The sequence below is a fragment of the Pavona decussata genome, unplaced genomic scaffold, assembly GCF_977016875.1.
Source record: "Pavona decussata unplaced genomic scaffold, jaPavDecu1.1 SCAFFOLD_13, whole genome shotgun sequence".
Lineage (NCBI taxonomy): Eukaryota > Metazoa > Cnidaria > Anthozoa > Scleractinia > Agariciidae > Pavona > Pavona decussata.
In genome coordinates, this window is record NW_028145436.1 from 882,840 (window position 1) to 895,506 (window position 12,667).

At 41.2% G+C, this 12,667-nt stretch overlaps 2 protein-coding genes across 2 annotated transcripts; both read left to right on the forward strand.

The window, feature by feature from the left end:
• Positions 1-1,597: 1,597 nt before the first annotated feature.
• LOC146487768 (uncharacterized) lies at positions 1,598-5,772 on the forward strand. Its single transcript, XM_085126888.1, has 4 exons — positions 1,598-1,748; positions 1,915-1,977; positions 3,760-3,789; positions 4,128-5,772. Exons 1-4 carry the CDS (start codon positions 1,704-1,706, stop codon positions 5,265-5,267), a joined length of 1,278 nt encoding a protein of 425 aa, XP_084983014.1. The 5' UTR covers positions 1,598-1,703; the 3' UTR covers positions 5,268-5,772.
• Positions 5,773-6,324: 552 nt separating this feature from the next.
• Positions 6,325-10,562, forward strand: LOC146487769 (uncharacterized). Its single transcript, XM_085126131.1, has 3 exons — positions 6,325-6,626; positions 6,806-6,868; positions 8,600-10,562. Exons 1-3 carry the CDS (start codon positions 6,501-6,503, stop codon positions 10,235-10,237), a joined length of 1,827 nt encoding a protein of 608 aa, XP_084982257.1. The 5' UTR covers positions 6,325-6,500; the 3' UTR covers positions 10,238-10,562.
• Positions 10,563-12,667: the final 2,105 nt, after the last annotated feature.

A 12,667-nucleotide genomic window follows, 5' to 3' on the forward strand; every position in this document is an offset into this window, starting at 1 on the left:
ATTTTACATGGACTTTTCGTTTCCCGCATTGGTGTGAGTTAACATATCTTTGGAAATTGTGTCAGTCAAGGCTGTAATAGCTCCCACTTTTTCAACCAGGCGTGAGAAATTGCCCCGTAACCGTGCGCTGGCGTGGGAGCAACGTTTTCAAACCGCAGGCGTGAGAGTTGGCAGGTATAGATACCCTAACCTCATCCGCAGTGCTTTAGTCCGTTATTACTGTACTTAGCCATTATTGTGTTCTCGGATAGCGACCCAAGCACTCCTCCTTGTTTTTCGGACTCGCGCGATTTTTATTTAATTCGCCGTGCCTTCGCCAATCCACTGCACCGAAAAAGATGGTGGGTGGTACATTTAGAAATGTGTGAGTGCTTGGGTAACCCTCTTGCTTGAGTAACCCAAGCGCTAGGGCTACCCTCCCTTTCTGTGACTGAAGAAGGTGAAATTGGCGGTGTTGAAAACAGGGTCATACTTGAGAATGATGCATTATTCAATAAGTGACACAGGCATACTCGAAAAAAAAAAAAATCCGAGTGCTCCTATCAGGAGTCGAACCAAAGACCTTCCGATTACTGGTTCGGATGCTCTACCACTGAGCTACAGGAGACTCGTGGGAGCATATACCACACATGGCATTCCCATGATCTTAGCAGTATGCAGGATGTTCAGTCCCATGAACCTAGTCTAATGGCCTTAGATCCCACGAGTCTCCTGTAGCTCAGTGGTAGAGCATCCGAACTAGTAATCAGAAGGTCTTAGGTTCGACTTCTGATAGGAGCTCTGAATAATACATCATTCTCATTTATTCACCAGGCTTAAAATATTCCATCACATTTATTCCAGGATCATAGTTGTTCCTCTATTTTGACTTCTCTTTTCAACTTTTCAAAGGATCTGGAACAAAGTAAAAAGTTATCCCTGGTAGGCGAGTTATCCCTAGCAGAGCATTTACAAGGCAGGCAGGGTTACCAAGGGCGCTAGGGTTTCCCTAGCGCTTACCTATAGGGTTACCCTGGTGCAAGGGTAACCCTAGCGCTTAGCTAAGGCCCCTGGCGCCAGGATAACCCTACCTGCTTTGTAAACACGTCGCGTACAAATAGAAGAAATGTGCGAGTGCTAGGGTTCCCCTTTTGCTAGGGTAACCCTAGCGCTAGGGCTTGGTAGTTTAGATAATAATCTGAACCTAAGGGTTTGCCACCGCCTCAAATAAATCTTTAGGCTATGTATTTTACTTATTTCTTCTTGATAAAATTTTTGTTGTTCTTTAGAATTCTCCTGTTGAATCCAAATACAAAACCTCGACATTCTCAGTTCGAGCTGGCCTCACCGGGCCAACCGAACCTTTACAAGGAGCGACACCTCTTCTGGAAAGATTTTAGTGTGCAATGGTCAAACGATGCGAATTATATTAAAAATGCTGGCAATTTAGCTCAAAACACAAGTATGGACTTCTTAAAAACACTCAGCGATTTTTTTTATTACATTATTTCTTTCGTGAACAGCGTGTTCTTCGGAGGTGTCGAGCATTGTCAAGCATGCAACCACTCTACGGCTGATACGTGACGAAAGGCTGCGATTGGCTAATTTTGTGAGCGTCTTATTTTCCTTTGGGGCCGACCGACCGAGGTCGAGCGAACGCCTCGAGGGCGAAGAAGATACGGGCTGTTTGGTGGTAGCAATATTTCATTTGGTTTTATCCCAAAATGGCAGACTCTAGCAAGGCTCAGGAGCAAGCAAACGAAACGACGGTAAGAGTGATCGCTTTGATCTTTCACGAAATGATCTGGGTTTTGTTTTAGAACAGCTTTCGTCTTGTGTACAGACATTCGCGGCTGCGGTGAAAACGACAAAGTCGTGCATGCACGATGATGATTTACCCTCCATTGGCGTAACTATTCTTTGTCATTCCACCAGGATACTCCAGTTGAAAGTAGAGGAAGAGGAAGAAAAAGAAATCCAACAAAATTAGTGAGACAGGTATTGATTCTGTGTATTCGTATGATACAGCGCAATTCGCGCAAGTTGAGCCGCATTTCATTTTGTTATTACAGTAATGGCTGCGACTGAGGCGCGGTGACGCTGTGAGAAGGATTTGAGGTCGCAAGCTAATCGCGGTTTCAAATTTGGCTTGTTCACTTGAAGACTTGGAGAAAAGAAGCTTTAATCTTTTCTTCATAAAACAGCGAAACAAATAATCGAGTTAAGTCATTGTAAATTGCTCAAAATATGCGAGACAGACGCTGTGCCATATTGAAAATGTTGCATGAAAAAATCGTGATTTAATACAAGCTTATTAATTTAAACTTAATCATTAGTGTCTTGATCATACCACATGATATTTGTGAGGGTTTATTTTGTGAAGTGACAGTGCTTTGTGGGAAGAACTGTTTGCAATTATTTGGCGACAAATTTATCTTTTAAGCAGGGAGTTTATAATTTTTGCAAAACGCAGCAAGTTGATTGGGTGCACAGTGTTTTAGGACTGTGAAGTGGGAGGGGTGTGTTAGCCCAGTTGCAGGAACAATTTTTTGAGGAAGCTTATTTTTGTGATTTGTAAAAAGAATTATACAGTCGAACCTCCCCTTGCAACCACCTCTCGTTAGCGACCACCTCTCTTGAGCGACCACTTTTCCAAAATAGCAAAATTTTCCCGGTCATATCACTACAGATGGAACCTCTTGTAAGCGACCACTTCTCGTAGGTGACCATGACCACTTTTACAGGTGACAGTTTGCAATTTTCTTTTGTTTTTAACCTCCCGTAAGTGACTACTTGTCGCATACGTCCTCATATTTATCCGCGGTCAGAAGTTTGACAATTTGCCTTTGTAACATTATCACATGTACATTCTTGGATAGTACAGTAGACATGAATGTCACAAGGGAGGCACTGGGTTTCCCGAAATAGACTAAGTCTTACCGAAATGGACTTGACCTATTTGCCGTATAAGGGGATTTTTCACAGGCAAACCATTAACTTAAATGCTGAAATTCTTTGGCAATAGAATTTTGGAAAGTTAAAAACGTTTTCAAAATTCAAAATTTAGACCCCTTGTGGTCTGACCTCTCTTTAGCGACCACCTCCTGTAAGCGACCACCTAGGCTTGCCATTTTGGGTGGTCACTTATGGGAGGTTTGATTGACTGTTCTTGTTATTTTATTTCTCTCTTTGTGTTCACTATCATCAGTAAACCACCTTCACTGAGCCAAGCGTTTTAATAAAGTGCCTGAAAAAATCCTTCGAAATGCTTAAAATAGTCAAGCAGAAAAGTCCCATTTATTCTTAAGATGTTTTATCCATATGGGCCGGGATCGCAGACACCAACAAAATACACAAGCTTTCTGAAAATAAAACTGAGACACCCGGAACATCTGTGTTTAGGTTGGGATGGTAGGGGAAGTTTTCTCAATAACTTACTGTACATATCAATGCTGGCCAGGATGCAATATTTTTCCATCACACCCAAAGCACCCTTTCTTGGTAAAAAAGTACGATGTTTATTGGACAATGGAAAAATATTAAACTTAAAATGTGAAGAACAGCTAAACTGCACAAACAAACATTTCAAAATATGATATTGTATTTTATCTGTGGAGTAAGGCTTAAAAATTAGGGTTTTGTTTTACATATTTATTTCGATTACAGAGACACTTCCCATCATTAACCAGCACCCCCCTCAATGGACCCACAGATTTGATTCCCAGTGAATCCTGTTAACGATGAGAATAATAATTCAGAATTTTTTCTTTGTTCTGTTAGTCAAAAAAGGCAAAGAAAGAAGTTGCAGCTGTAAGTTGATATTTATTTGACATTCACTTTATTTTTTAGCTCAAATTAAATGCAAGTTAAAGAAAACTTTGACCTTCAAAGCTCAACAGACAATAATGATTTTATTGTGCCTTTGTCTGCTGTCAACTGCAAATATAACATATACAACCAAGGGACAGTGGGGGAAAGCAAACTCAGGACACAGACATGAGTATTTCAATCCCGCTTTACTTTGTGAGAGTTTAATGTGTGTGAATAACTCATGTTCCACTGGTTTAAAGTCTTGAATTCTAGAGTTGTACTAGAAAAGGCTGTTAGAGTGAAGCTAAATATTGACTAGATTCTATCTAACTATGCAGACCACAACAAGTAATGAGTTGTCAGCCCAACGACTGCCTGCACAGACAGCACCTCAGCTTCCACAGCCTGTACAAACAGCGGCTCAACCTCCACAGCCTGTACAGACAGCAGCTCTGCAACCTCCACAGACAGCAATGTTTCCACCTATTCAACCTCCACAAGCAGCACCACAGCCTCTGCAAACACTGGCCCACCCTACACCCCCTGTTGATAATACCTCGCTGCCATCATTTCTCCAATTTACCATGCCTCAAAATGTGTTTCCCCAACAAGTTCTGAACAATCCACTGCAAACACCACTTCAGCATACTGTTCCATCGCCCTTGGCAGTTCCCCATGGATCCACTTTGAGTTTGCTTAATGCCCTCAATGATGACAAACTAGGACTCATTCTGCCCATGTTGGTGAGAATGGAGCACAAAATAGATCAGCTGATGGCAACGATGGGGGCTAAACCAGGTCCTGCAGTGGGAAACCACTTGAATTCCACCCCAAGGGGAAACCACTCACAGACAAGTGCCCAGAAAAACACAGGTGGAAAGGCTGCCACATCAACAGCTCATGCTGAGCCAATCAAAAGTCCAGCATCCAACATCCAAACCAACGCTAGATTGGCAGTGGCACAATTGTTTGACTCCTCAGTAGAAAATGAGGAAGACGATTCAGAGTCTGAATCCAGTGCTGACAAAATATTTAATCCCACAAAGTCTCTTCCAGGGATGACATCCCGTCAGCGTATCCAACTTGAAATGGCCAAAATCACAGAGAAAACCTTGCCAGATGATCTAAACTTCCCTATATCTCGTGAAGATCTCATCACCTTGCAAGCCAGGTCCACTTCTACGATGAATTTTGCTGTGCGATTGTTGCGGGAGCTGTTTACTCGCGATGAGCTCATTGGGCGAAATATTTCTGGAGTCCGTGGGAAGGAAAGGGTGGATCCTGCCAGAATAGAAATCATCAAGGAAATTGTGTTCAAGATTTATCGTACGTCGCCATCAGACAGGGAGCTACTGTGGAGGTATTGCCGGAAAGCTATGGATTCCTTTTTGCGTAAGATGCAACGCCCAATTGAAGTCGTCAAGGATCAGTATGATCCTCCTTCATTTGCAGCAAGCAATCAGGAGAGTGCTTCATAAGAGTACTTACTAAGCACAGTTTTGAAACATTTTGTTGTATGTCCACTTTGCAGAATGGTAGAGGGATAGCAAAGACTGCGAACCACGCAGGAATGCTAAATACTTAGGTTTAAAACTGAGAAAGTAGATCTGAAAAGTGACTACATAATGAACATAGCTAGCTGAAATTGTGAACTTATTACCTAATTATCAGTATTTTTTATATAAGCTTGTTACACTGACAAATTGAGTTGAATAATTTCAGTGATTTTGCATGAATGTTATTAATTAAAGAAAACGTTAGTGTTACTAAGGCAAGAGCATGACAATCTGTGGTCATTTGATCACTCGTCTTTTTTGTACAAAATTGGAGTTGACATCACTGTCAATTTGTGTTTGTTGAAAATACAAGTGAAATAGCTTTTAAAAGCAGTACACTCATTGTCAACATTGGATTGTTTTTATCAGGGATTTTATCAGAATTCTTTATGCTTGTCTAAATAAAAAGAGACAAAGGTGCAAAGAACTGTTCCATTTGGATACTTCTATAGCCTGAAATAGGTCAGTGAAATGCGAAATTTGCACGGTTTGAAAATGATCTGCCCCGGCCTGCAAGGTACACTCCTAGCTGGTATAATGTAAACTGTTTTAGGAGTAAATCATTAAAGCATTTATGCTCATCAGCCGCCTGTGGGGGGGGGGGGGGGGGTAGTCCTTTGAATGTGTGGTGGAGGTGTGTTGCCTGACCCAAATTCAGACCAAAATATGTAATTTCCAACACCCTTTAGCAGACCTGGCCACTTATGTTCATACTCATTTTCAGACCTTGGTTTCTAAAATCCATATCCTTTTCTGTATAATCCATACCCATTTTGAGACTTTCAGATGTAAATGGTTTACACCTGTATCTGTGCTCAGATCAAAATGGCTGAAATGGCTCTTGAACCAGTGTCCCCCGATCCGTTGCCTGCCTCGCAGACGCTCTTTTGGCTCGTCACGCAATCTTTCTTCCGTGACGAGCAAAAGAGCCGTCTCGACCCCGCCATCTTGTTTTTGTTTCGCGCGTCGTGATTTGCACGCGCGTAAAGAACGGGCATATTTTGTTTCGGATCGCGTTTATACATCGTTCTCCAATTACATAAAACTCGTGTTTTTTAAAATGATACAAAGTGAATAGTTTAAAATGCAAATAATTTAAAACTTGCAGCTGCTGAACAAAGCCGTCAATAGGTGAAGCAATGTGATTGGCTGTTGATGAAACGTCATCCAAGGTGTTTCTTGCCAAACGAAACTCGAACGCGTTCTTCGAACATCAAGGGAATTGGGTTTTCTAGAATGTCAGACTCGGGCATCCAGCAAGAAATTGAACCCAAATTAATGGTAAGATCTAAATCTCTAATGACAAAAAGTTGAGTGAATGTCTCTGAAGCAGAGTTTCACTTTGAATGGAAAATATTTCACTTTTGAAAGGAATTGAAAAGATTGTGCGTTCGTTCAGGTTCGTTTGTCGCGGGGGAAATATTTTCGTGACGAGATACATTTATGTTTCGTTTCTCTAGGTCGAAGCTGTCAAGAGAACAGCAAAAACCAGGAAAGGAAGGCCAAGAAAAGCACTTAAACAGGTTTGACTAACCTTTCTGATGTGTTCACAGTGCGTGTTTTGTTTTGTTTTTGAACAGACCGCGTATTCAAGTGTATATTAATTAATGGCTGCGATCGAGTCGCGTTGACGCGATTGAGTCGCGTACTTTAGTTCCATGTATACAAAATGTAAAGTTTTCTCCACACATTTATAATCGAACCAAACCCAAGAGATACTGTAATACTAATGAGGAGATGAATGTTAAAAAGTTTAAATTTGGATGTTCTGCTGTTAAAATAAAGCTTAAAAATTTCTTGAAAAATAAATTAATTTTTATCTGAATCTGACAAATTAAATTCACTTGCTAAAGCTGTAACGTTGAGTACCGGCTACTATCTACAGCTCACTCTGGAAAGCTGGCTTACTAAAGCAAACTTAGAACAAACATGGAAGACAACAACCAACGCACCTTTATCCTCCATGTTCCCGTGCGTCTGTTCAGTAATAGATCACAGATGGTGTCAAAATGTGGTAAGAACAAAAAAGTGGCGCTGAGTGTGTCACTGATGTTCTTACCACATTTTGACAACTTCTGTGATCTATTACTGAACAGACGGCACGCACAGCAACATGGAATCTATTTGTTTTATATGATAAAGAAGCAAAAATTGTTAATGGCGATGTCATCTATACGCCTGTCCTCCAATAGATCATAAGTAAAAACCAATCAAAATGCGTACAAAATTCAGCTTATTATATAAATATTAATTGACAGCAACAGCAAGGCAGACAAACAACAGACTGAAGTATTCGCCCTGTCGAAGGGCTAACACGAAATGTCAGCACTCGAATCTCTTAAATATTATTTACAGTGGCCAATTTACCTTAATTTCTCAACTCTGTTGATTAACCAAACATTCCTTTCTACACCCCACCAACGCAGCACCACAGTTTCTTCAGAAACTAATCCCCTTATGTAATAGCATGTAGTAGACTGAACAGACAGACTAATTTCACTAGAAAGAGACCAACAGATAATCGACCAAATATAGCCCAATGGCTTCCACTGCAATGTGCAGTTCCAGAAAAAATCCATACCCAGCCTATGGAAGGTCATTGGAAATTCCTAGGGGGAGGGGGGTCTTAAAATGTCAAAATTTTAAAAGCAAAGTATGAAGCTAAACTGGAATTTCCTGGAGGGATGGAGGATGAAAAACAGAAAACCTTCCATGGGGGGAGTATGGATATTTTCTGGAACTGCACAATCCAGTTCACCTTGGAGAGGACTTGATCTGTTCGTGGTCCATTTCACGGGATTGTTCATGTCACCATGCATAGATTAATTTTTAGATTGTCGTTATATTTCTGTATATATTTAATTATTTTTAATCCCTTGGGTGGGTGCCTCGCAAGGGTCTGAGTGTCCCATTCGCGCCTCTCCCTTTTGGGCAACCTTTTAAATATTTTATTATGTTATAATCTGTACCATTCATATCTGGGTGTAATTTGCCCAATAAAGTTTGATAGTTAATGATAATTTGGATTTTCATAATATTTGTAGAGCAAGCTTTTTAGATTCTTTGTCACTAATTCCCAGGAAGACTTTCACTAAAGTGACAAGTATGAAGCATATCTCTTTACCTTTGTGGTTTAGTACTTCTCAGCTCCTTTAGGTGTGAAATATTTAGTGCTGTAATTTGATCGGCATGATGACTGTTAAAAATATATTGTCAAAAGAGTGGAATTTCACAACCTTTTTATTTGTTGTTAGGCTACCATGAGGAATAAGCCTTCAAGCCAGCAGTTACCCCCACAAACAGTGCTGCAGTCTCCACCAGCAACATCTCAGCCTTCACAAAACATGCTTCATCCTCCACAAACAGTAGTGCAGCCTCTACAGACCTTGTTCCAGCCCCTTCAAACCGTCCTTCAGCCTCAACAGACAATACTTCCACCTCCACAGCCAGTGCCACACACTCCACAAACCGTACTTCATCCTTTGCAGATAGTGACGCAGCCTTCACAAGCAGTTACTCAACCACCGCAAACAATCTTTCAGCCATCACAATCTGGATCCACTGAGAGTAACCCACCTCAAGGTTCCTTTGTCCAATTTACACCACTTCCAAACATCTTTTCTTCACCACTCTTAAACAGTACAGTGCAGCCTCCTGTTCAACATGCTATACCATCTTCCTTGGCAGCCCCCCAGACCTCCTCCCAGCCATCCACCATGAGTTTGCTTAATGCTCTTCATGATGAAAAGCTGGGCTTGCTCCTGCCTGTAATAGTGAGAATGGATCACAAAATGGATCAGCTTATGGCCCAAATGGGTGAAATGGGAAACCAGCTGAATGCACTTATGATGGCTAGCCAATCAAATGCTTCTATGATCCGAAACCAACTAAGTGGAGCTATGGTGGGAAACCAGTCAAATGCTTCTATGATTGCAAGCCAATCAGATTCTTCTTTGATGAGAAACCAATCAAATGCTGCTGTCAAAAGCCAATCAAATGCTTGTATGATGGGAAACCAACGTAGTGGAGCCATGATGGGAAACCAGTCCAATGCTTCTATGATTGCAAACCAATCAGATTCTTCTTTGACGGGAAACCAGTCAAATGTAGCTTTTGGAAACCAATCAAATGCTGTTATTAGAAGCCAATCAAATGCTTCTTCAGTGGGAAACCAACCAAATGCTGCATTGGGAGGCCAGACAAATGCTGCTATGACAGGAATACAGAATACTATCACTAACTCAGTGAACAATCCGGTGCAAACATCACCAAATGTCCCCATTATAGCACCTCAGTCCAATCCTACATCGACGCAAACCCAGCCACCTTTCTCAACAATGGAAACCCAATCAAATGCTGACACGTCATCTGATTTCCACTTGAATGACAGCGCAGTGGAAAACCACGGAGGTGATAACGAGACAGAATCCGATGTACCTGTTGCAACTGCCAGCTGCAGTTTGCCTGCTGAATTAGTAAAGACCAAGAGCGAAGATGGTAAATGTAATAAAGCGAAAATCACCCAGCAAATTCTTTCTGGTGATTTAAACTTTCCCATTTCTCGGGAAGTGCTTATTATGCTGCACCAAAAGTCTAACTCTATCATGAATTTTTCTGTGCAGTTGCTACGCGAGTTATTTACACTGGAAGAACTTGAAGGAAAAAATATTTCAGGATCCCGAGGAAAAGACAAAGTGGATCCTGAGAGAGTAGAAATGATCAAAGAAATGGTTTTTAAGGTTTACGGCACGGTACCTTCGGACAAGGAATTGGTATGGAAGTATTGTCGCAAAGCAATGGACGCTTTTATGCGCAGAATGAAACGCGAAAAAGTTTTGAGAGAGGCTGCACTTCAAAACGCCATTCAGGCGGCAAACCAAAATCAGACTTGAGTGTTTCGGCGCTTTCCACGACTAGCCTTATTTTCCTGCACTTGACATCGGATGGTGTTTGCCCAGTTTTCCTGCGCTTGCCATCGCACGTCTGGCTTGCATGGCTTCTTCGAACATCTAAACCCCCTGAATCCCCTTGTCAATTTAAGTATTTTTCACTTCGTTTTAATATAGGTACATTATTCATTATTTAAAAGCGTTCAGTATCAAGTCTGATTTATCAATAGCTCTAAGGAAGCTGTCCGCACCAGTTTTCATTGCATATTGTAATGTTTTAAGTTGTTTTTATTGTTTAAAACTGGCCAATAAAAGTATTTTAGCTGTTGGTTTGAGTTTTGAGCCTTTTGAATCTGACTTGAAATATCTGTATACACCTCATACGCCCTCTCCCTTACACAAGGGTGCAAAACAGTGGCTCCGCACATTTCTTTGCCGTTGTCTGCAAAACAGCGACGTGCAACTGAGGTCCAAACTCAACTTTTTATGGGAAGAAGATCTTGCGTCAAACTCATGAAAATAAGATACCACTTGCTCATTCTCTGAACAGGACTTAGTCAATGGTTGACTTAGTCCGAAAATCAAACAAATTCCATCGATATAACGCGCGCTCTGATTGGTTAACCAGCGTGCTTGATCAGAGATCAGAGTTCTGAAGCAAAGAGAATGGTATCACGCCATCGGCCCGTTTGTGAAATGGCCGACGTCTTATGTGACCTGCAAAACGAAAACAAAAACAAGCTCTCAGCTTCAATGGATACAGACCGTCCGTGAGATTACATGGTGATGGAAAATGAAGTTTACGAACAAAATACAGAGCCAAATAGAAACGCAAGCAAGCAAATACGTACTCACCAATTCGAGCAATCCTCTTGCTCCCGTAAATTCGACTGTTTTTCATTCACAAAACACAGCGCAGCAGTTTGTCAAGTACCAGTATTTTTTTTTCTAGTTTTCATGTCAATAACGTCCAGGTTTTCATGACAATCGTACCCAGAGTCCTTAGGCTCTTCGGCCAGTGATTGGTCGCCAGGAGAGACTCTGGGGAACTGGAATTTTATTTAATTTTTTTTTGTTGGCTGCTCCGTAACAGCTTGCATTGTTTAAGAGATGTACCTCAAATCGCCTATACATGTATTGACGAAGGTCCTCGAGAAATCTCTCGTGATCATTGGGTGTACAAGTTCATCAGTTCACAAGAATACTATAGTGTGTGAGATGGGGAAGGGGCACTGAAAGTTTTCCTCAGTGGAATAGGGGCTCGAAAAATGTCCGTTTTGTGAAGGTGGGTACCTGCAAAACCACAACAAACAAACAAAAACAAAACAACAACCAAAAAAAAAGAGATGAATGTTACGTCGCAAATTGTAACAATTAAACGAAAAGTTATAACTTTTACTGCAAAAAGTAGCATTAACCCAAAATCAGTGTCGTGTTCTCTTGCCCGAAATGTAACAATTTCTTTAACACCAAATATAAACTGATTCACAATAAGTGTTTATCGGTAAAGCTGAAGTCATATAACTATACAGTTGGCGGTTCGCTAAAATTGGCAAAACGAACCTTCAGAACAGACGTCATTTCTATGCGTTTCTCAGAAACGAGCGCTCCTCTCGCGCAACGTTCTTGCCTCTGAAAACGTGGGTTGCCTGTGGCGGGTCACGGATGCTTGCAAAAGATTCATAGTACGACACAACAAGAAACAATTTTTGGTTATATTAAAAATAAAAAATAATGATAATAAATGACTTTATTTAAGTGTCGAAGTTTTTGCATGTATGTATGGGGCAATTATGCAATCATTTTTTTTAATAATGCCGTTTTCGAAGGCTTAAGCAAATTTTGATCTGCCGCGTCGTGGCGCCAGTAAAGTCTCGTAATTTGGCAGACAGGTGTTTCTTGTTTTCACCGCATGAGGGCTTGCGTGTCTAAGGTTCTTTGATTATGATTCAAGACTAAAGTTAGGCGCATGAAAATTATAGGTTGCACGAGCCAGTGGAGCCACGCACGCGAGAGAGACACACGCGTGTCTCCCTCCCTCGCGCTCCACGCTTTTTTCGCGCCTTATCAGGAGCCACGATTATGGCTCCTGGCCTTATATATTTTTCACGCGCCTGCCACGCAGGCTACATATTTTACTTGTTACCTTTCGCGTTGAAAAAGTGTTACCTTTCGCGTTAAAAAAGTGGTTTTCATTTTCCAAAAATGTTTTACATTTAGTGTTACAACTTTGCATCAAAGGTTGTTTCATTTCGGGTCATTGTGGCAAAACATCTCTCATTACATTTTACGTTGCAACGTCTGGTAAATTCTCACCCACTCTCTACCCCAGATAAATAATGAATGGTCCTGGCTAAGTTTTAATTCGTAGGACTAATTGTTGGGACAAATTTCTGGACCAACTGTTTTATTCACATGGCCCGTTCTTTGTTT

Excerpts from the sequence above, each read along its gene's own strand:
- LOC146487769 (XM_085126131.1), top strand. The coding sequence starts at position 6,501 with ATGAAACGTCATCCAAGGTGTTTCTTGCCAAACGAAACTCGAACGCGT. Across the intron at positions 6,627-6,805 it reads AAATTGAACCCAAATTAATG|GTCGAAGCTGTCAAGAGAAC; the intron begins GTAAGATCTAAA and ends TCGTTTCTCTAG. Across the intron at positions 6,869-8,599 it reads CAAGAAAAGCACTTAAACAG|GCTACCATGAGGAATAAGCC; the intron begins GTTTGACTAACC and ends ATTTGTTGTTAG.
- LOC146487768 (XM_085126888.1), top strand. The coding sequence starts at position 1,704 with ATGGCAGACTCTAGCAAGGCTCAGGAGCAAGCAAACGAAACGACG. Across the intron at positions 1,749-1,914 it reads AGCAAGCAAACGAAACGACG|GATACTCCAGTTGAAAGTAG; the intron begins GTAAGAGTGATC and ends TCATTCCACCAG. Across the intron at positions 3,790-4,127 it reads CAAAGAAAGAAGTTGCAGCT|ACCACAACAAGTAATGAGTT; the intron begins GTAAGTTGATAT and ends CTAACTATGCAG.